This window comes from Dromiciops gliroides, chromosome 4 (assembly GCF_019393635.1).
Source record: "Dromiciops gliroides isolate mDroGli1 chromosome 4, mDroGli1.pri, whole genome shotgun sequence".
In the NCBI taxonomy this organism is placed as follows: Eukaryota; Metazoa; Chordata; class Mammalia; order Microbiotheria; family Microbiotheriidae; genus Dromiciops; species Dromiciops gliroides.
In genome coordinates this window covers 400,552,059-400,576,935 of record NC_057864.1, presented here as the reverse complement: position 1 = coordinate 400,576,935, position 24,877 = coordinate 400,552,059, and the positions used below count along the sequence as shown (strand labels likewise).

The 24,877-nt window shown below is 40.0% G+C and overlaps 1 protein-coding gene across 1 annotated transcript in view; it reads right to left on the bottom strand.

Annotated features, from left to right (window-relative positions):
* SYTL3 (synaptotagmin like 3) overlaps positions 1–24,877 on the bottom strand; it is a 95,616-nt gene that overhangs the window by 1,332 nt on the left and 69,407 nt on the right. Inside the window, exons 9-12 of the mRNA XM_044003508.1 lie at positions 18,924–19,061; positions 11,530–11,708; positions 7,545–7,647; positions 3,382–3,552 (exon numbers count right to left, since the gene is read on the bottom strand). Coding sequence (XP_043859443.1) covers positions 3,382–3,552; positions 7,545–7,647; positions 11,530–11,708; positions 18,924–19,061 — 591 coding nt within the window. The remainder of the gene's footprint in view (positions 1–3,381; positions 3,553–7,544; positions 7,648–11,529; positions 11,709–18,923; positions 19,062–24,877) is intronic.

Sequence of the window (24,877 nt, the reverse complement as noted above, 5' to 3'; positions counted from 1 at the left end):
GATAGTCGGGGTCCAACATACCCCAGCTCTTTATCTCCCCCATCTTCATTCTCACCTCCACACTCAGACCTTTTTTTTTTTTAAGTACTGGTCAGATCAATATTCATCAGAGTGGAAACTCCCTCAGGAATACTGAGTAGTAATCTGTCTGCAATTTAGAGTCTTAAGGAGTTGCCTGGGGACCCTGAGGGTTTAGATGACTTGTCCAAGGTCACACAATTAATTTGTGTCAGAGGCTGGGCTTGAACCCTGGTCTTCCTGATTAATGAATGTGCCTTTTGACTTCTCACAAGGTTGTTCTCTTCAAGATTGAAATAACGGAGGGCTGGGTGTCTTTTCAAGTTGACAGTGGGAATAAAGGATAAAAAGCTTGTTGAGAACTGACCCTCTTCTGCCAAATATGCAGCATCTCTATCCTTCCCTCAGCTTCTACCTCGATGCCTTAGTCCACGGATCTACTCCATGGCCCATGCCCCTTAGCTCAGGCCTCTTTTATTCTGGAAGGCATGAAACAACTTGCTCAGTGAGTGACATTTGGAAGAGAAACACCCTGGAGTGCTGTGCCATAAGCTAGAAGATGAGAGAAAAGGAGCTGCACTTAGTTTTCTGTGTGTATCCATTTCCATAGGAGCCCTCCTCTATACCACAGGAGTTCTCTGTGCTGGGTCAACCTGGGAGAGGCCTGTATCCCCCTTACACCACCAGTCTGAAGCGTTTCTTCCCTGGTGAGCTTTCTAACTGATTGGAATTGTTCAAGTTTCACCTCTTTGCATGAAAAACATTCCTTTGCCTCTGCTCTTTATGAGCTATGAGCCATGTATTTGCTCACTTTGATGACTGTTCTGTCCCTTGCCAGGTCTTTGTGAGTTTAGCCTGTGTTTAATTGTCTCTCTTAGCACCCTTGTCCGGGAAAATGCCCCAGACACCTTAGAAGCTCCAGGATTAATGGGATTAATGAATTCCACTCCCTTTGAAGTGGTGGTGGTCCCTATTCGAAATCAGAAGCAGGAGCCTGTCATCTTTAGCCTTTCTTCTATTTTGGTGTTAATGTTTACCAACCTTCTAGCCAGTGGATAATCTAACTAAACACAATTGACCCCGAAAGGATTTGAGTGCCAGTAACCAGTCATTTGCCACCTGTTAAGGTATCATTAAGGGGCAGCTAGGTGGCGAAGTGGATAGAGCACCAGCTGTGTGACCTTAGGCGAGTCACTTAACCCCAATTGCCTCACTAAAAAAAAAAAAAAAAAAGGTATCATTAATTTCTTTTTTGGTTGATATTGTTTGGAATTCACCATGCTGGACTTGGAGTCAAGAACTTCTGAGTTCAAACTCTCCTCAGACACATGCTAGGTGTGTGACCCTGGGCAAATCACTTAACTCTGCCTTAGTTTCTTCATCTGTAAATCCAAATCTCTAGGTATGAACAGCTTTTTTCACTACTAATTCTGAAATAGCTACCTCTCCAGCTCAACGTTCTAGACTCGGTTTTCTAAAGATTATTTGCTCTAATTAGCATTTGAAAGAAAATAATGATTAATAATGGATTTCTTGGGGGGACCCAGAGATCAGTTCCTCAGTCCTTTCTCCCCCCACTCCAGAAAATTCAGATCTTGCTTGGGACAAAGCCAAAGCAGCAAAAGAAATGGAGATAAGACTTTTTTTGTCTAGCTCAGTGAAGGCCCACACCTAGATAATGGACTTTGCCTTAGGCAACTTGAGTGAAGGTCTTCTCCAGGTCCTACCGTATATTTTAATTTAGGCCTCCCTTCAGTCATTATCAACTGATGGAATTGAATGATGCTGAACAATTAGCTTTGATTAATGCATAGTGACCTACCTTTATCAAAAGAGAATAAAACCCTCTCTCGGCTTTCTAGGCTGGCATTGGGCTCTCTCTCTCAGGACTCCCTCTTCTGACCTCTTGTTGAGACCATGTGCTATCTCTCTGAGAGATAGCATGGGTCTTCTGGGACTTTTCTCCTGCTCCTGTTCCTGCTAACTACCACGGGGTCAATTCTTTACTGGTATGTATAATATTTTTTTGTTGTTTTTGTTTTTTTGGTGAGGCAATTGGGGTTAAGTGACTTGCCGAGGGTCACACAGCTAGTAAGTGTTAAGTGTCTGAGGCCGGATTTGAACTCAGGTCCTCCTGACGCCAGGCCGGTGCTCTATCCACTGTGCCACCTAGCTGCCCCCTTGGTATGTATAATATTAATGAATAATAAATGCTTATTGCCAAAACTGGTGGAATAGCAATTAATTAAAAAAAAAACAGTTTTAGGGGCAGCTAGGTGGTCCAGGAAGACCTGAGTTCAAATCCAGCCTCAGACACTTGACATTTAGTAGCTGTGTGACCTTGGGCAAGTCACTTAACCCTCATTGCCTCACAAAAACCCCAAAACACCAGTTTTATTTAAAATTATTAAAAAAGGGGCAGCTAGGTGGTGCAGTGGATAGAGCACCGGCCCTGGACTCAGGAGCACCTGAGTTCAAATCCGGCCTCAGACACTTAACACTTACTAGCTGTGTGACCCTGGGCAAGTCACTTAACCCCAATTGCCTCACACACAAAAAAATTTATTAAAAAAACCATATTTCATTCATTACTTTAAAGTTATTGTTCTAGGGTACATTTGGGACTGAATTTCAGATTATAACAACTGAGTAGAATCAGTGATACATAATCTTTACCTCCATGACCGAGGGGTAAATTGAATATTGCCTCAAGGTCTTCTCATACCTAGGATTCCAGGCTATGGCCTTTAGGAATTTCAGGGAAGGGTGGGGTGATCATCACCGGCCAATATTGACTAACTGCAACTGAAATTTGGAAGGAGGTTCAGGAAATTGAGTAAGGTGCCAAAAGGAAGTCTTCGACAGGAAACATGTGGGTTCTACTGCGGTAGAGACCTTACTCTCACACAGTTTCTTAATCAAATAATTAAAGAAATAAATAAGACCCTTGCTAAATGGAACCCCCCCCCCCACCTTCATTATCTATCACAGCACACTCAGCATAAACTCCTGAGGATCTGTGTCACATCTGTTTTGTGTGTCACACTAAGTTTGCTTAAAAAAAAAAAAGGAACTAGGAAGATATTCAAATATTTAAACAAAACCTTAGCAATGATTTTTTTTAAATCACAAAGTAAACCAGCTCTGTAAGACCTTACTATGCTGTCTGACAGTTTTAGCATTATTCTGCCTACAGAATTTAAATGAGAGCCCTTGCCAGTTGAGCCTTCCACGAAGGAAGAGATTGAGATCCCACCTCTTCCCAGTAACACTTTCAGCCCCCAGACCCTCTGAAGAGTTGGTTTTAGGAGAGTTTTTTTTTTTCTACCACATGATATAAATCACATCGGACCCAGGGATCACCTTAGCTTTGAGCTGATACCAGTGGAATGATTGTGCATTACTGTCTTCAAAGTTCCAGGAAGCCAGAGGAATCAAAACTTCTCCCAGAAACATCTTCCGGGTGAGTGTTCCCAAGTGCCACACGGAGACCTGGAGCAGCCGGGTCTGCAGCTGGGAATACTCCACACGATACTGCAAAACATAGTGATATGGGAGAATGACCTCCAAGGGTCTCTTTGCAGCCAGGAAGGCACACATAATACTTCGCACCCACTCAACACCAAGACCAGGGTCCAGAATAGAGAGGAGAACAATTGTTCACGATCACGATTGGGATGTGCTGTCAGAGGATAAAGAGAATAGCTGCCCGGGGCCTGCCTGTACAAGGCCTCACAAGGCACAAACCCTCCCATTGCTTCCCAGGTGTCAAATTTCCATTCCAGACCTGTACAGTCAAGCTCAGGATCTGGAAGAAGCAGAGGTTTACTGTACTAAATTGGCATCCTCTGCTCCAAATAGGATTCTTTGCTCTGGTTCCTTGACCCTTCCCCAGGATGAGGTTCTTTCCTGGCAAGTCTAGCAATCCAATCCAATCCAATCCGAGACGTATTTATTAAGCACCTGCTAGGGGTACAAGATTGTTCTAAGATCCGGGGATAGAAAAAACTCCCCACAAAAACCAAAAGTCAGTTTTTGCCCTCAAGGAATTTAATGCTCTAGAGGAATCAGACATTAAAGCCAACAGCTTGGAAAGGTGCCTTAGGACTTGAAATGGGCAAAAAAGAAAAACAACCCACACAAGAAGTAGATTCTTTGAACCATAGGCCTGGGCCTTTGACTTCCAATTATGTATGAATAAATGAAAGTGTATTCTTAATCATTTTCTGGATGTCAAGCACAGTGCTAAGCTCTGATGTCACAAGGACAAAAGTAAGATAGTCCCTGCCCTCAAGGAGTTTACATCTATAGGAAAATGGTGGCCAGGGAAGGGCTTTTTAAGTTTAGGAAGTAAAAAAGACAGCAAACAGATATAGGGAAATTAGCACAACCTTTCCAGGAAAGCTAAGGAAGGGGATAGGGTATGTAAAGGAAGCCTTTGGGTAGAATAGAAGGTTCTTGAAGGTAAGGACTGTTTTATTTTTGTTTTCACATATCCCATGATGAGGCCATACCAATGACAGCAAAGTGGCTCAGTGTAGATGAAGCGCTGGGCTTGAAATCAGGGAGACTTGAATTCAAATCCCACTTCAGACACTAACTGTGTGACCCTTTGGCAAGTCACTTAACATCTGTCTGCCTCAGTTTCTTCATCTGTAAAGTGGGTATAATAATTGCATCTACCTCTCAGGGCTGCTGTGAGGATCAAATGAGATCATATTTGTAAAGCACTTAGCACACTGCCTGACACATAGTAGGCATTTAATAAGTCCTTCCTTCCTTCTTTCCTTCTTTCCTCCCTTCCTTTCATTCTTCCTCCATCCCTCCTTCCCTCCCTCCCTCCCTCCTTCCCTCCTTCCTTCCTTCCAATTACAAGTACAGTGCCTAGTACATAACATGTGCTTAATAGATACCTGTTGATTGGTTGATTACAAATGAAGAAACTGCAGTGCAAAGAGATTAACATAACTTACCCATTGCCATACAGGCAGTAAGTGGTAATGGTGAGATATAAAGTCATTTTCTGGAACCAAATAATGAGCTCTGAGGAAAGCTAGGGATTCTAAGAGGTGAGGATAAGGAGGGAGTGCATTACAGACATGGGGGATGGCTAGCACAATGGCATGAAGATAGGGGATGGAGCCTTATATGTGAGGAATAAGAAAAAGACCAGCTTGGCTGGACCATAGAGTTCATGAAGTGGAGTAATGTGTGATAAAGATTGCAAATCCAATCGTTCTGCTGTAGGCCTCTTTTGAATATCTGAAGGTAGTTATAATATCCTTGTTAATATTTCTTTTTATAGCTCAAGCATTCCTAGTTCTTTTCATTGGATCTTGGACAGCATGGTTTCAAGTTCCACCACCATCATGGCTGACTTCCTCTGCACATGCTCCAATTTGTCAATGTCCTTCCCAAAATGGGGAATACAGAACTGAACTCGATGTGTGGCTTACCTGGGAAGTGAACAGCAGGACTGAAACCTCCCTTGTTCTATTATTCTCTTAATGAAAATTAAAATTGCATTAGTTTTTGGGCTGCCATGATATGCTGTTGACTCATATGGAGTTTGTGGTCTTCTAAGAACTGGATCTTTATCACATGAATTGTCATCTAGGCACATCTCCCCATCCAGCACTTATGTAGTTGATTGGGGGTGGGAGGGCAGTGAGGGTTAAGTGACTTGTCCAGTGTCACACAGCTAGTAAGTGTCAAGTGTCTGAGGCTGGATTTGAACTCAGGTCCTCCTAAATCCACTGCCCCATGCAGTTGACTTTTTTAACCTGTGTACTTGTCTTTATTAAATTTCATCTTATTACATTCAATTATCATTCCAGCATTTCAAGATCTTTTGGGATCTCACTTTTGCTATAAAATGTACTAGCTATCCCTTCCTGGTTTTGTGCCATCCATAAATCCGATGACCATATCATCTATAACTTCATTCAAAGCACTTTTAAAAATGTTGAATAGTCATTGTGTGTTGATTAACTGTGATAGACTTGACTCTTCTCAGCAATACAATGGTCCAATATAGTTCCAAAGGACTCATGATGGAAAATGCTCTCCAAATCCAGAAAAAAAAAGAACTGTGGAATCTAGATGCAGATTGAAGAATACTATTTCTATTTTTTTTTTCGTTTTCCTTTTTTGAGGTTTTTCCTTTTTGCTCTGATTCTTCTTTCACAACATGACTAATACAGAAATATGTTTAATGTGATTGTACATAAATAACCTATATCAGACTGCTTGCTGTCTTGGGGAGGAGGGAGGGAGGGGAGGGAAGGAGAAAAATTTTAAACTAAAAATCTTACAAAAACAAATATTGAAAATGATTTCTACATGTAACTGAAAAATAATAAAATACCTTTTTTTTTTTGGCAGGGCAATGGGGGTTAAGTGACTTGCCCAGGGTCACACAGCTAGTAAGTGTCAAGTGTCTGAGACTGGATTTGAACTCAGGTCCTCCTGAATCCAGGGCTGTTTCTTTATATAACTGCATCACCTAGCCGCCCCATAAAATACTTTTATGAAAAAAAATGTTGAACAGAACAGGGTGAGGAGGGTGAAACCCCATGGCACAAAAGTAGAGGCCTCCCTCTAGTCCAGTGCTGATCAATTAATTAATTCCCTGGGCCTGGATATTTATCCTGAACACACCCACCTGTACTCTAATCTAGACCACATCTTTCCACAGAAATCAGTTGAACCCTGGACTTGTATCCCATTCAGTATCAGAAGAAAATTGTCAGAGCCTCAGGTTTCCTATCTGTAAAATGGGAAAAATAATACTCACACTACTTACTTCATAGGGTCGTGAGGAAAGCCCTGCGTGAAGTGCTATAAGAACTGCTGTTCTTACTAACCCGTAACTCATGTGTCATGTATTCTCATTAACAGTTATCTTATTTAACATGTATTTAACAGTCTCACAGTGCACTGCTTGAGAAAAACTTTGATATTCACCAAGATTCAACAAGTCAAAGGAACTTTTTTAAATTTGCCCCTTGCCCATTTCAGAGATGGATGATGGGATCCAGCCAGGTTCTCTTTTTTACCCTTCCCTCCCCCCAACTCCCGGAGAAATTATTAACTAAACATTGTTCCCAAGTTCAGTGGACACTGAACTTTTCTTGAACAAAGGCTGAGATTTTTTTCCCCCAACTTGCAACTTATTGACAGAGGTTTACAGATATCTATTAGGTTGGTTGTTGGGTGCTGTTTTTTAATTTTAATTTTAATTTAACTGATTCATGGACTTGGAAAAACCCATTAGTTTGACTTTGACCATGTAGAAGTGGGGCCTGGAGCAGCAAAGGGACTATAGTCTTTGGTTGTTTTTTGTTTTTGTTTTTGGCGGGGCAGTGGGGGTTAAGTGACTTGTCCAGGGTCACACAGCTAGTAAGTGTCAAGTGTTTGAAACCGGATTTGAACTCAGGTCTTTCTGAATCCAGGTCCTGTATTCTATCTACTGTACCACCTGCTGCCCCCTATAGTCTTTGAATAAATGTTGATCCTGCCTGTACCTTCAAAGTCTCATGAAAGAGAGGATCCACGGTGTTCTTTTTGATACTTGTCTTCCTCTTGGCCTGAGAGCCTTTATCGGGTAGCAGATAGGTCTTTATATAGCTGGGGACCAAAAAAGGAGAGAAGAAAGAAAAAAGTCAGGACTCTTCTACATGACATTCCAAAAAGGTTGAACACCAAGTAATGAATGACAAACCTTCTCCCCACCTCTTACCTCTTATCCTTTGCTTCTTCAAACCTTTTCTAATTTTTGTTTGTTTGTTTTTTAGTGAGGCAAATGGGGTTAAGTGACTTGCCCAGGGTCACATAGCTAGTAAGTGTTAAGTGTCTGAGGCCGGATTTGAACTCAGGTCCTCCTGACTCCAGGGTCAGTGCTTTATCCACTGCATCACCTAGCTGCCCAAACCTTTTCTAATTTTTAAAGTGAATTCTGAGCCAAGGGGTGTAATTGGTGCCCAACAGTTACATGTGGCTATTCCCATATAAGCTGCTTGAAACCTGAAGCCCATTTGGTTTCAAACTTATTTTCGCTAAACTTGGATAGAACAAAAACTCTTTGAAATGCTTTCTAAGTAACACATGCATACAGAAACGCCTTGTGTCCTGCTTTCTACAGGAATGGCACATTATGTGGGCTGTGTGTTCTCCTAGTCTAATCCCCTTATTTTATTTTATTTTATCTTATTTTATTTTAATATTTTGTTGATATTATTTTTCCACACCTCCCAGTAACTTCCCAATGACAACCCCTCAAGAAACCCTTTCTATATAACAATGAAATGCAGTTACTCATAGGACAGCATATGCCTCATTGCACACCTATAGTGTTACCACCTTTCTGACAAGAGGTGGAAGCACATCATGCTGGTTGGACAATTGCTTTAGGCTTGGTTGTTCTTGCACACACTCAAGATTTAACACTAGACAAATCAGGAGCCCATAGATTTTGATTGTAATATTTTATTTATTATTATATTTTATTTTGAAATAGATTTGCATCCTATAGGTTTCTTTGCCTCATAGATTTTTAAAAAGTGCACTGTTTTAAAAATACTGGGGCAGCTAGGTGGTGCAGTAGATAGAGCACTGGCCCTGGAATCAGGAGGACTTGAGTTCAAATTCGGCCTCAGACACTTAACACTTACTAGCTGTATCACCCTGGGCAAGTCACTTAACCCCAATTGCCTCACTAAAAAACAAAACAAACAAAAAAACATTGAAAAATACTACCTAGTTTTTTTTTTAGTTTGAATAGAATTTTATTTTCCAAAATATATGTAAAACAAATTTTAACATCAGTTTTTTAAAAAAATTGTTCCAACTTCTCTTCCTCCTCCATTCCCACCCCCCACCCACTAGAACTCAAGCATTTCAAAATAAGTTATACGTGAGTAGTCACGGAAAACATTCCCACATTAGCTAGGTTGTGAGAGAAAACAATCAAAAACCTCCCAAAACTTCTGACTGAGGAATTGTCAAAGAGAAAAAAAATTTACTACCTAGTTATTTATATAGTACTTCAAGGTTTGCAAAGAGCTTTATACAAGTTGACTCATTTGAACCTCACAACCCTGCAAAGCAGGTGCTATTATTAGCCTTATTTTACAGATAAGGAAACTGAGGTAAAGAGCTATTAAGTGACTTGTCCATGGTCACACAGCTAATGTCAGGGTCAAGATGTGAATTCTGGTCTCTTCTGACTCTTCTGACTTTTTCTATGATATGATGCTGCTTAATGCTAAAAGGGTATTCACTTTGATATCAAAGATAAAAGAAAGCAATTTCCCAGTCAAATAGTAAAGTGAGGAGTGCAAAGGATTATTCTACTGAGGATGGTGGTCAGCTGTTTCTCCTTTCTCACAGCCCCGCAGAGGACCAAATGAGGGAGAACTGCAATACAAGAGATTTGAGTAGATTAGGAAGAACTGCTGACCACATGTTTACTTAGGAATGTTGTGGAATCTCCTCTGGGGGTTTGAGAAGAGAATAAATTCTTGTGTGTTTGGGAGTCACTATGCCTGGGGCCAGCGGGGGAGGAAAGAGAGTTGGAAGCACCCACATACACACCCTTGCCCTCAGGCTCTGGCTCCTCTCCACTTTCCTTTTACTCTAGCAGAGAATGGGGGCATATAATTAGAGCCAAACACATCTCTCTCTCTCCCTGTCTATCAGAGCTCTGTCCTTAGTACCCCATATGCTGAGTCACTCTGTGGGGACTGACATTAGGAGCCAGGGCACTCCCCAGGTTATCATTCCAATACTCCTTGAATGAAGGTTTCCCTGAGGGGAGCAAGGCCAGAAATGCACCCTCAAATTGCTTGGGGAATTCACACCCCACCTCACCCACCCCAACTCACAGGCACTGATTCACATATTTCAGTGAATGTGCCCTTCATTGCAAATCTTACTGCTAGCACACACCTGCTTTCACTCAGAATTGCTCTCCCTCAAGACAACTCTGAAGGTCTTATGAAAAATGCAATCCATCTACAGAGAGAGAATTGATGGTATCTCAATACAGATTGAAGTATAATTTTTTTTGTTAGTTCCTTTATCCAAAGTTTTGTTTTTGTCTGTTTTCTTTCACAACCTGGCTAATGTGGAAATGTTTTGCATGACTGCTCATGTATAGTTTTTATTGAATTGCTTGAGTTCTTGCAGGGGGAGGGGGGGAAGGGAGGGAGAGAATTTGGAACACAAAGTTTTAAAAAAATTGATGTCAAAATTTGCATTTTACATGTAATTTAGGAAAATAAAATTCTAAATAAAAAAAAAGAATTGCTCTCCCTGATTCCACACACATTCTATCCTTTTCTCAATCTGTTCACAACATACTCTGTCATAAATACTCAGAGATAGCTTCCAACCATATAACTCCATCAATTACCAGTGCATGGAGGACCTCTGCTGCTGATCTTATAGCATTGGGCAGGATGAAGTATATTAGTTGCTACTATGGACAACTGTCGATCCTTCTCAGATACCTGTTGTTTGTCTTTCAAGTTGGGTGTACTTAAAGGCTAAAGGTGGGGCTAGAAGACTGAGTCTTAAATTTTCCAACAATTACCTCCCAGCCACTAAAAATGGAAAGAACAGCTACTATTTACAAAAAAATCTCAACAAAGTGCTTTATTTCCCAATTATGTTTTTGGGGTTTTTTTTGCAGGCCAATGGGGGTTAAGTGACTTACTCAGGGTCACATAGCTAGTAACTATCAAGTGTCTGAGGCCAAATTTGAACTCAGGTACTCCTGAATCCAAGGCCCGTGCTTTATCCACTGCACCACCTAGCTGCCCCCCCCCCTGCCTTTTTTGTTTTTTTGTTGGTTTTTTTTGCAGGGCAATGGGGGCTAAGTGACTTGCCCAGGGTCACACAGCTAGTAAGTGTCAAATGTCTGAGGCCGGATTTGAACTCAGGTACTCCTAACTCCAGGGCCGGTGCTCTATCCACTGCACCACCTAGCTGCTCTCAACGAAGTGCTTTATAAGAGTTGATAATCCCCCTCTATCTCAGGCTTAAAACAAAAAGCAGACAAAATAAAATATAGGAGTTTTCAAAATATGGTCTGGAGGCAGCCCTGGATTCAGGAGGACCTGAGTTCAAATCCAGCCTTAGACACTTGACACTTACTAGCCGTGTGATCCTAGGCAAGTCACTTAACCCTCATTGCCCAGCAAAAAAAAAAAAAAATGGTCTGGGAATCCCTGGGGTATCAAGATACTGTCAGGGGGTCCAGGAGATCAAAACTATTTTCATAATAATACTAATACACTTAATTTCTAATATGATAAATATCAATAAGTATAACCCACATAAACAAATGCTATTGGTGGGGGTGGCTTGATAATTTTTGAGATTAAAGAGGGGTCCTGAGACCAAAAAGTTTGAGAACAACTAATATGGAGTATGAAGGAAAGACAACAAGGAGGAGAGGGAGAATATTTTTCTTTACCATCATGTGAAAAAACAACAATAACAACTTACGGATTGCATTTTTTCTTCTTTTCATCTCCAAAGGCTAGGTTTCTACAGGCTTTGATGCAGATTTCTAATGTAGAGGCCTTAAAGTCATACTTAATGGCAAATAGTATTTCACCAGTAACATTAGCATTGTCAAAACTGCCCACCTCTGTACAAGTGCTGCTAATGCTCGTCAAACTTCCCTGGAAAGAAAAAAAAAATGGATAACAGAAAATGAATCTGTTCCACCATAGTCACCTTTCCATACTTCCTGATTTCAAGATATCAAGTAAATCAAAATTAACAAAACCAATGGAGCCTAATGTGGTTGCTGTGTGTCAAAATGTTGCTATTTTATCTACATATAAGCCTATTTTTATCTATAATATATTTGCCTAAAAATGACCCAGTGCTACCAGAGTCTGGACTTCAGCACACCTGAAGCTGAAAAGACCCAGTGTCAATGGCATCAGGCCACTTCAAAAGAACCACAGTCTAACTGGGGTCTTGACACTCTCCTGACCTACCTCTTACCTCCACCTTGGCCCTCCATACTCATAATCTTTATTTACATCTCACCATGATAGTTAACAGCTAACATTTATACAGCACTTAATGGTTTACAACAGATTTTTTACATATATTATCTCACTTGAACCTCACAACAACCTTGTGAAGAAAAAGATATTTCCCATTTCACAGGTGAGGAACTGGGTCCCAGAGAAATCAAATGATTTGCTATGGGTCATGGCCATAGGGTACTGGGTAGTTAGGTGATATGGTAGATAGAATGCTGGGCCTGGAGTCAGTCAGAAAGATTCATCTTCCTGAGTTCAAATTTGGCCTCAAACACTTACTAGTTGTGTGACCCTGGGCAAGCCACTTAACCCTGTTTGCCTCAGTTTCCTCATCTGTAAAATGAGCTGGAGAAGGAAGTAAATGGCAAACCATTCTAATATCTTTGGCAAGGAAAACCCCAAATGGGGTCATGAAGAGTCAGAAGCAACTAAAATGACTAAACAACAACAACAAAGATGTGTCATAAAGATACAGTGTCTAAGAACTTTTTGTGTGTGTGTGAGGCAGTGAGGGTTAAGTGACTTGCCCAGGGTCACATAGCTAGTAAGTGTCAAGTGTCTGAGGCTGGATTTGAACTCAGGTCCTCCTGAATCCAGAGCCGGTGCTTAATCTACTGAGCCACCTAGCTGCCCCCTGTCTGAGAACTTTTGAACTCAGTTTCTCCTGATTCCAGTTCTGAGAAAATTGAGGCCATCTGTCATAACCTCTCTTATAGCTGATATTCTATACCTCAAAAACGCTCTATGCAGCAACACTAAGCTTGGCCATATTGCACCATGGAATAACTTGATGTCCAGGTATCAAAGCACTTTTGAACTGCCCAACAGCCACAATCTTCTGTTCTGGATAATTCAGATTCTCATCACTGTATCCTTTAACAAAGTGAACATCCCCAGCTAGAGTCTTGGTATAGTCATAACTTTCTTTGGTGCAAAGGAAATTCCAGTGCAGAGAATGTGCTACATTTTTCCAGGCACCAGCAGTTTTTTGAATTTGGCTGGTACACTGTTGCATCAGTGGGGGATGTGTAGGTCTCCCAATACGAACACCAACATCCTGTCACTAGCCCCTCTCTAATCCTCTCTTTTTGATTTAAATTGCATACCTTCTCATCCCTATCAGGGGTTTGTCCCACTGATCATTTCCCTGTCTCTCCTTCATCTTCACTCTCTTAATTCCTGGATGGATCCTTTTCCCCTGCCTCCAAACATGCTCAGGTTTATCCTATTGCTAAAGAAATATTCCCTTGATCTTGCCAAAATCCTGTCCTTTATGTCTTCTCTCTTCCACTACCAATCTCCCCAAAATAATTGTATACACACTTCCTCCATTTCCTCACTGCCCGCTAATTTATTTAAAACATTTTTTCTTTTAAATTATGATCATAACACATTCATATGCTTCTCAACCTTTGACAATCTTGTTTCTGACCCCATCATTCAAATGAAACTCCTCTATCCAGACAAGGTCAATGCTAAATTTGGGAGTCTTTCCCTAGTCCTAATTCTCTTCTATGTCTCTGTATCTTTTGTTGGCTACCTTTGCTCTTGTATATTTTCTCCTCCCTTTGAATTTGTGGCATTTCTCTTTTGGTTCTCTTCCTAGCTATCTCATGATTTTCCTTGGTTAGTTCATCATCCCTTCTGACATCTTAGCACGGATGTGCCCCATGCCAGCCCAGGCCCTTTTGTCTTCTTTCTCTCTCCCCATTTCCTTGGAATTCTCATCAGTTCCCTAGGATTTAATGATCATCTCTATGAGGATGGTTCCCAAATCTATCTACTCAGTCTATCTCTTTCCTGAACTTTAGTTTCACATCATTAACTATCTGCTGGGCATCTTCCCCCAAACCTTCTCCATTGGCATCTCAAATTCAGCATGGCTGCAGTGAATTCATTGTACTTCCCCTTACATCCAGTTCATTCAGAATTTCCCATCATCCTTTCAATCACCCAGCCCCCATAACTCACTGTTATATCATATTGATTCGATTGGGCTAAAATCTGCAAATGGGCATGATATATGTGATGGATTTCAGTGCAGCTGCTGTGCTTGCTAAACCAAGGTAAATACAATCTGCTAAGTATGAGTGTGTGTGCACAAGCGCGCGCGCACACACACACACACACATCCAGAGGGGTTCTTTGACCAGTGGTACTAATTCTAGTAATTCTAATTCTTAAACATCCCTACCTAAACTCACCTCCATGTCTTCTGGTTCTACCATCTTCCTACACAGAACAGATCATGCCACAAGGATGAAAATGGCAGGAGAGACAATGTGCAACATCAAGAATGCAGTGGCATGGGGCAGCTAGGTCATGCACTGGATAAAACACTGACCCTGGATTCAGGAGGACCTGAGTTCAAATCCAGCCACAGACACTTGACATTTACTAGCTGTGTGACCCTGGGCAAGTCACTTAACTTTCATTGCCCCACATTAAAAAAAAAAAAAAAGAATGCAGTGGCAGCTAAGAGTGCAGTCAATTTACAGCAATGAACTCTCTCAGGCTGATAGAATACTGCACAACAACAGAAAAAGCACCACCCAGAGCCAATTAAGAATTACTAATGGGGCAGCTAGGTGGCACAGTGGATAAAGCACCGGCCCTGGATTCAGGAGGGCCTGAGTTTGAACCTGGCCTCAGACACTTGACACACTTACTAGCTGTGTGACCCTGGGCAAGTCACTTAACCCTCACTGCCCTGCAAAAAAAAAGATTTAAAAAAAAGAATGACTAATGACTTCCAGGGGTTGGAGGAAAGGGGGTGTTCCACAAAGTTACTGCATACAACTTCTTACTGGCAGCTAGGTGACCCAGTAGATAAAATGCTGGATTTGGGGTCAGGAAAACCTGAGTTCAAATTCTGTCTCAAGACACTTGCTAGCTATGACAGCCTAGACAAGTAATCTAATCTCTGTTAACCTCGGTTTCTTCATCTGTAAAATGGGGGTGATAATAGTAGCACTTCCCTCACAGAGATATTGTGAAGATCAAACGAAATATGAGCAATGTGCTTCGCAAACCTTAAAGCTCTAAATAAATCCTAGCTATTACTATTACTTGAAAAACCTGTGCAATACCTCCTCACACTCACCCCAACTTAGCCTTCCACCCTCACGGACATACTTTTCTGTTTAAAGAAGGAAAGTTAGGAGTTGAAAAAAAAATCTCCATGAAAATGGATATTGCATTTGAAATTATCTAGAAGACCTGATGATTTCATCTGTGATCTCCCTCTATACCTTATTGAGAGTTGCCTGAGGCTCAGAGTAATTAAGTAATTTGTCCAGGGTCTTACAGCAAATAAGGCAGCATTTGGACCCAGGTGTGCCCAACCCTAAATCTAGCAGCAGCCACTGTACCATCTTACCTCTGAAATATGAAGTCATAACCACTAAGGAATGTGAAGACTAGAAATATGGCAATACTGCATAGTAACCTCATATCTTATGGCATTATTTTGAAGGTATGTGGACAGTTTGTGTTGGGAGCACCAAGGGTCACAGCCTTTCCTCTGCCATCTTGGCTCTGCCCCAACCTTGTATCAAAAATGGAAGCCATGCACATCAGCCTCATTTTCTTGGAAAACTAGAAATGCTTCCTAAGCAGCCTGCAGTCAGGATAGGAGCTGTTATAAATATGCAGCACTGGGCTGCATCTGATTTCATAGCTTCTCCCTAGTGGGCTTAGCAGCAACCTGAGCTGCATTATGGACTAACACAAACACCCTTATGGACCTTCACCCAGTTCCTTCAATCAGATATCCCCAAGCACTTCAATGTGTCTGGAGTAAAGAGGTTTACTGAATCAGAAAGAGATTTTACAAAGCCATCCTGTAAATATATGAAATATAGGGCATATTAAGTGACAAAAAATGCCACATGACAACCACCCACTCAGCTTCGTGTTTACTGATCTTTCTATGTAATGATTTTCTGAGGCTGATTTTCTGAAACTAGTCAGGGGCTCTGATGTATAAATTTTTTGCTGATAAATTCAGCCTGAAGCAGTATCTTCTTCATCAACCAATCAACAAGCATTATTTAAAGCAAGTAGCATGTGTGTGAAAACAAACGTCAGACAGTCCTTGACCTCACGGTCTTTACCTTCTAATAGGTGGATACAGCATGTATAGAACAGAGTTCAGGGAAGGTAGTTTTGTTCTAGTCAATCACAGAGATTTTGAAAGGGGCCATTGGACACAAGACTGTCATTACTTTTCCAGTAACAATGCTAGTATTGATTTGGTTATTGCTCTCAGAGTAAGAGCTAGACATGGAAAGGGGTGGGTTGTAGAAATGGAAAGATGTCCATGCTGGATAGCTCTAGGTTTCCTCATAGTTGACTGGGTGTGATGTGAAATAGGGTGTGGGTCTGGCTATGTAGAGTGGTTGAGATGAGTTTTCACACAATGCTAGTTCATCCCCAGGCCAGGGCAGAATCCCAAGGTGGAGAAAGGAGAGGGGGCGGAAAGAATAGTACACAATAGATAGGAAAATGTAAATTATATGAAAATATTCAGGTAGGATATATTTCAATTGATTTTTTTAAAACAGAGGATATAAATATATTTGGGGGTTAAGTAGAAATTTGATCACATATAGTTGGCACTTAAAGTTTCTGGCATGATTAAATGAATAAACAAATGAAAATAGTTCTTCCCTTAAGGATCCTGAAAAAATCACTTGTATGGTACTTGGTTTTTGTTTTTTGTTTTTTTGTGGGGCAATGAGGGTTAAGTGACCTGCCCAGGGTTACACAGCTAATAAGTGTCAAGTGTCGGAGGTCAAAACTGAATCAGGTCCTTCTGAATCCAGGACCAGTGCTTTATCCACTGAACCACCTTGCTGCCCACTCTACCAAAGTTCTGATCAATGTTTCTATATCCAAAATGTTTAATTACATCTCCAGAAACCATAGTTTCAACTGTGCTCACATAGCCTTTGAGATTCCCAGGTCAACTCCAAACCACAATGGAACATAAGAACAATATTTTTTGCTTATTGATTATGAAAGAGTATTTGAGGACAGCAAAATACAGCTTCAACGGCTCTTTTCCAACAAGGATTGTCCCATACAGATGTTAGGAATATACACATTTCATTTATAGATTCAACCAGTTAGCTTCAATGATCCTCTGTCAATATCAAGCAAGGTATAAGCAGGAAGACAATTATTTGATGAAAGTATTCACTGTGTATCAGAATGTCCTATATAGAGATCAGCTATTTCTACTTATCAATGACATACTGATAATATTGAGCCTCAGAATACCACAGAACCTCCTCATTGAGAGCCATGTTAAAAAAATATCAGCCTAACAATCCATACAGATAAAGCCAAGTGGATGAAGAAGACCTATTTGCCAGATATAACTGAATGAGTAACATATGCAACTTAATCCATATATGTATGCAGTGTGACTCAAGTTTTAGTACAATTTTAAACTTTAATAACTTAAAACTGCACTAAGACTTTCAGGATACACTGTCTAATTTGGGTAGGCAATTAATATGGACAATGTGCTCAGTCTAGAATGGAATAGCTGGAGGAGAGTAGCTTAGAACACATTTTGGGAATTGTATAATACTTTCAACAATACCAAGCTGACATACAACCCTATCGTTTTATCTCCAGTATTATACTTGTGATGCTGTGTGGCTACTAATCTTTGAACAAACTGCAAATACCACCTCTAGTACTTACTAGCTGTGGGACCATGGGCAAGTTGGTTAGCCTCTGTTAACCTCATCTGTAAAATGGGCATAATAAATATATGACCTATCTCATGGGGTTGTTGTAAAGGTCAAATGAGAAAATGTATGTCAAATGCTTTGCAAAGCTTAAAGTGAAGGGTGGGAAGAGGAGGGAACAAACATGCATGTGCCAAGCAGCATGCTAAGCACATTAAATATGCTATCTCATTTGATCCTCACAACAACCTTGGGAGATAAATGCTATCATTACCCTCATTTTATTGAGGAAACTGATGCAGGAAGAGGTTAAGTGACTTGCTTAGGATCACACAAGTCATGTCTGAGGGCACACTTGAACTCAGAGCACCTAGCATCCTTCCAAATAACTATGTAAAGGTCAGACATTGTTATCTTGCTCTCCTTTTTCAACAGAGATCAGCTAGAAATAAATGGTCCTGGGATAATTCACTCTCCTGACATTATCCTTTAGTATTTAGTGTTTGGTTTGATGAGGCATTATATAGGACTTAGTGACTGCTTTTTGCAATTTATGTTTTGGGATTTAAGCTCATCTTCTGTAAATTCACTGGAAGCATCTTTGAGATTATTATTATTATCATTAATACCACTATTATCTTGGTGCTACTTCACCACTCCCTATGACAAGTGGGCATCCCAGAATGGTCAATATTTTATTAAAGTGTTAATACTTTCTTGTCCTAATATAATACAATGCAAACATTAAAATGTTGGTGTTAGATATATTTTTTATCATTATCATTTCCCTTTATAGAGAAAAGACTAAGAGAAGTAAAGTCACTTGCTTAAAGTTACATGGTTAGTAAATGTCAGAGCTGAGGCTAGAATTCAGATCTTCTCAACTTTGTCTAGTGCTCTGAACAGTGCACCACACTGCCAGCTGATACTTCCTATTGATATGGCCATGGGAAAGCTGTTCATTAGTTTATTAGTTGGTTGTTAGTTCCTGAATGAAAAAAAAAATACTAACTTCCAGGTTTAATTCATTATGTGTCCATCTATATCATGAGCTCCAAACCCAATTATATCTCCTGCATTCCAATTCAGCTTGATATTGTTATGATATTCATATGTCACATGCCAAATCAAAACTCACACGTTTGATGCCATCACAGAACATGATGCTATGAGTAGAAGTAACTGGTAAAATATTTTCTTGCTGCAAGATGGGATTAATAAAGCTTTCATCATCCTCTTGGTTGACAAGTCTAAGATGATCTGTTAAGCTGACAGTCTGAAAAAGAAAAAAATCACTGATCACATGGTTCTCTTACCTTTTAATTTTTGTTCAAATGTTTGGTTGAGCACAGGAAAACACACACAAGATGACATATACTATGTACAACTCATTCATCAATGTGCTAATAATGAATATCTTAGAAGGTAGCAAATAGGGGAGGGGAAAGGAAAAGCAGAAATGGAAACAATGTACCTACAAACCATCTATCCAGACAGAGGAAATGGATGTTGAATTTATAAGATTACCACAGAGGGCAGATATAGTGGTAATAGAGGACATTAACTACCTAAGCACCTAAGAAAAACATTAAAAACAATCTCTCAGAGAGGCAGTGTGGCACAGTAGACAGAATGCTGGACTCTGTAAGCCAGTAAGACCTGGGTTCAAATCCCATCTCTAAAATTTCCATTAAGCAGATAGTGATACAAGACTGGAGTTCACCAGGGAAAGATTTGGGCTAGATATATAGCTCCATGAATCATCTGCAGGGAAAGCATCATTACCCCCTGGTATCTGATGAGATCACCAAGAGAGTATAATGAAAGAAGAGAGCCCAAGGTAGAATACTGGAGTACAACCACAATGGATGACAAGACAGCAAAGGAGACCAAAAGAGCAGTGAGACAGGCAGGAGAACTAGAAGAGAGCAGTGTCACAAAAGCCCAGACAGGAAAGAGTGTCTAGGACAGGGAGGTCAACGGTATCAAATGCAGTGTCAGAATGAATTAACACGGGGCAGCTAGGTGGTGCAGTAGATAGAGCACCAGCCCTGGAGTCAGGAGTACCTGAGTTCAAATCCGGCCTCAGATATTTGACACTTACTAGCTGTGTGACCCTGGGCAAGTCACTTAACCCCCACTCCCCCACAAAAAAACAAACAAAAAAAACCACAAACAAACAAACAAAAATGAATTAACATGTAGAGCTCTTCACAAACTTTAAAGGGCTATATGAATGCTATTATTGTTGTTCTTATTATCATAATTATATAGAAGAGAGGTCAATAGGGACGAGATCTGGGAAAAGACTTATTAGTCTAAATATCATATCATCCAAATATTATATATAGATAAATATGATTTAATTTTAATAAAATCTCTATTCCCTAATAGAAATCAACACAGATTTGAGACTTTTCCATATTTTTATTTTAGAGGTAGTCACGGAAGCAAGAAGATCAGGAACAAGAGCCAACACTGACCCTGAGTCCACATCTTAGCATTTCCTTGTGAAATGAACACTGAACAATGTCTCAAGAAGAACATTAAAGATGTAGATTTCCCACTAAAGTTCTCTAAGTCACCAATAAATCACAACCCACTAATATAATCCATCTCACAAGCCTAACAAAATGATTGATTGGAAGGATGGTATAGTGGAAAGAACACTGGTTTTATACTCATGGGACTGGACTTTAAACTCTGGCTCTGCCACTTACAAACTGTGTGATCTTGGGCAACTCACTACCCTGTTTCGTAGATCAAAATTACTGAGAAGGTTAGGATCGGTCCCTTTCCCATACCCATTTCAATTTGCTGCTCTGCTTTTCAGCTGTGGACTACAAGTGAAAAGAACCTTAAGAGTCAGGCAACGTTGTTTTACATGGATTTGAGGACTTGGAAGATTCCAATTATATGTATTGTTAATATTCTATTGTACATCCTTGAGCAATCTCAAGTACCAGATTACCTGGATGCACTCCCTACTATTTCTTTAAAACAAAGGTTAAATTTCAAAGAAAAATATAAGGACAAATCCACTGGAGAATATAGTCTGATATATATTGGTGACCATCTTGTATTTGCATCTTAGAATGTATATTTGGCTTCCAGTGATTGAGAAAGTGAGTTAAGGCGATGAATATTGATCTTCTTTCCCAGTTATCATCCCTGGTTCACAGAATAACTTTTGGCAGTTAGCTCAAAATTTCTGTGCTTTTCTTTACTCGGCTGGAAAGTGGACACCAATGCCTCCTACCTCACAGGGATACTGTGACATAATTAAGTTTGGTGAGATGCTTCAATGAAAGGACCTCTGTCAGTGTAATATTAAGACCTTACTAATTGAGGTACATCATGATATAATTGCAGCTTGACAAGTGTCCTATTTAAAGGTACACTAGTTACATTTTAGCCCAAATAATAATTATTTAGCATTTATAAATCATTCTGTTTACATGTAATTTGCTTTACAACTGCTTTGATAATCTATTCGTCACCACAATTATCTTCCTATTTTATAGGTAGGAAGACCAGGATACTCACAGAACAGGTAGGATGTGTACATCATCTGAATATCAAAATGGCCTGGGCAGGGGGTGAAGCAGAGTAGTCTCTACTGATTGTTTGGTGAATGTTGACAACTACTCAGGATCAATAAGAGCACTGTTATTGGCTTGTGACCTTCCTCCGTTATGACCCACCAGACCTGTTCTGGGGCCGGGGGCAATAGAGCCCCTTTATTTAGCATATGACATATTTTAACAATGTTCTTGCTCAAGTTAGAGAACACTCTATTATAAAAATAAATAGTTATAATAACTAGGATGGTGTATATTAATACAATATTGTATTTGGATTTTAGCAACATGTTCATATTGCCAAAGGCATCAGGATCATATTGCCAAAAGACAAACTTTCAGATTCTGAGAATTGGAACCATTGCCAAAGATGCTATCAAGGCAAAAATCATTAAGTGACATGAAAGCATGAGTTGAAACTGATGATTATTCATGTCATTCTTATCTTTTTCAGTGGAGTTCAGGTAAAACCAGTCCAGGGGGCAGCTAGATGGCGCAGTGGATAGAGCACCGGCCCTGGAGTCAGGAGCACCTGAGTTCAAATTCAGCCTCAGACACTTAACACTTACTAGCTGTGTGACCCTGGGCAAGTCACTTAACCCCAATTGCCCCCCCAAAAAACAGTCCAAAAATAGGTCTCTATTTTACTATTGTTCTTTTAAATCTAATGTTCTGTGGACTTTTATACAGGTGGATAAAATAGCTGCTTTTTTGTAATTGAATGAAATAGGATGTAAGCTCATGTTCTGTAGACTCATTGAAACCATCTTTGAGATAACTCCAATTGCAGATAGGATGATGGGGATGATATGTTCTTCACTCTGTGGCTTTGACTTCTTCTAGGTCTCTATATTTTCTGGAACCTGCTCAGTGTGAATATAGGGCCCTGGGAGAGACTCTTCCTCTTGGGTCCCTCCTCTTCACTGTGGATCTGTGACCCAGAACTGGGTAGTGAGTGACAGAGATGCTAGTAGCTATTCCTTCACCTGTGCTAGTTCAGGAATCTCTTCTTGCACCAATGTCCCCTACTCCAGTGCCCAGTCTCAGGACACACGCTCTCTCTCTCTCTCTCTCTCTCTCTCTCTCTCTCTCTCTCTCTCTCTCTCTCTCTCTCTCTCTCTCTCTCTCTCTCTTCCTCTCTCTCTCTCTGTCATTAGGTGCTAGAATGCTCTGAACCAGCCGAATCCTGACCAGACCCTGACCCCAGTATCCTGAGACTTCTCTGTCTGACTCCTTAAGCCTCCCTGGCCTAGAAAAATGATGCAGTTACTTTTCTTGGATTTACTGATTAGAACTTGATCTGGTTAGTTTTCTAGATCTTATGAAGAAGATTTGGTGGGTGAGTTTCTTCCTCATACTCTACCATGTTGACTCTATATTTTGAAAGCTTTTCATTACACATAGATTGGAAGTTCTGAGTATTTAGTATGCTGAAATCTATTAGTATAATTAATGAAAAAAATCCCATTCTTATTATATTGTTTGATGGAGTTCAGATTGAAATGGATCTGGAACAAGTCACTATCATACTATTATTTTGCAATGATCTATAAATCTGGAACCTATTGGATAATCTTTCAATAATTTCTGGTGGCAATGACCTGATCCTCAATCACTATCATATTGCCATCCATTTGTATAAATAAATCTGCATGACTCAGACATTTGTTCAATACTTCATTGCTAACATATTGTTGTCTGAGTTCATATGGATGTAACACACGGATCACTTTTTAGTTCTATTCTTGTATTTTGGCCATCCAGAGATAAACCACTTTTAGTTACATCCAGTAAATCCAGTATCATATACCTTTTGTCAGACCTTAGTATTGTCTTGTGAAGTGAAGTCTGTTTGTTCCAAAAACATTTCTGTAAATTTTTAAACATGTTTTCTGTGTGCTCACTGAACATCTTCCTTTTGGAAAGAGATGTGTTTAATCTCTCTATAGCCGTGTTGGGTAATTAATTTTTTTTTTTTTTTGCGGGGCAATGAGGGTTAAATGACTTGCCCAGGGTCACACAGCTGGTAAGTGTCAAGTGTTTGAGGCTGGATTTGAATTCAAGTCTTCCTGAATCCAGGGCTGGTGCTTTATCCACTGCGCCACCTAGCTGCCCCTGTGTTGGGTAATTTTATTAACATTGTGCAGGTTTTTGTTTGGAGACCCTCTGGATTCATTGTTATCTATTTTACTATGTCAAAGATAGATATAGAGGTAAAGATAGAGATATATAGATATATACATATAATGGTATTGCATTGGTGTTGATTGCTCTTAATGGATTCTTTACATTAAGCTTTGACTTTAGGATGCTACTCAATTTCTTAACATAAAACACCCTCACTTTTCTCCTTGATAACCTTATCTTTGGTATGTCTTGCCTAGAGAAAAACCAAGATATTTGTATCTATTGTCATCATCCTCTGGATTCAAGGTCAGAGTCTATTCTTCCTTGGTAAACATTAAGAATTTTAGCCTTGTGAAGTCTAAATGATGTCTTGATATTGTTGAAGGAAGTTTCCATGAGATGAAAAAGCTGTTGAATCTGCTTTCCAGGGAGTTATAAACTTGATGTCATCCATGTATATCAAATGATTGATATGATGTTTGGATACAATTCCTTCTTTGCTTTGAAAGCCAAACTCGGTTCTTTTTGGCATTGAAAATAATGAGTTCAGGCTAGGCAGAATGATAATGTGCTTAAACTGTCTTCTAGAAGATGATGCTTTTTGAAAAATTAATTTTTCTTGACATTGCAATGAAAATAAACATAGTGGCATGTTTTAAATAGAGAATAATTTTCCATGTGTATATCAACTATTCTAACATTCTCCTCATGCTTGGATCTATTTTACAGGTATGTAGTAGAGAATGCCTGCTGTCTATCCCACAATGTGGCCATTGCCCCTACTATCCATGATGGACTTCGAGAGAATTAGTATATTGTTAGCATGACAAATTGTATAAGTATGTCTACTATGCTTTGTCAGCATTTAGGATTTCAAATTAAATTCTGCCACACAGACCTTTTTCTTCTTTTCAGGTAAATGAATCCATTTGTATTTGAAACATTGTGACACAGTATATACAGAGTCTTGGCCTTGATGCCAGAAAGTTATGAGTATGGAACTTAGTAAAAAACTGCAATAGTCAATGAAAATGGAACAAAAATTATGGTGTTCTGGGACAGTTTTTCCCCCAAATCTCTGAACTGATAATTAATTGCTTTTCACACTCCTGGGAGTTTTTAGCATTCACTTTTTTTTTTTTCAGGGCAATGGGGACTAAGTGACTTGACCAGGGTCACACAGCTAGTAAGTTTCAAGTGTCTGAGGCCAGATTTGAACTCAGGTCCTCTTGAATCCAGGTCTGGTGCTTTATCCACTGCGCCACCTAGCTGCCCCCCTAGCATTCACTTTTTGCTCCTCAGTCCATAATATTTTTTATATTGGCCAGATATGGTTGTAATCCTTCAGTGTTTTCCCACAGGTCTTCAATAGTTTTCTCACATT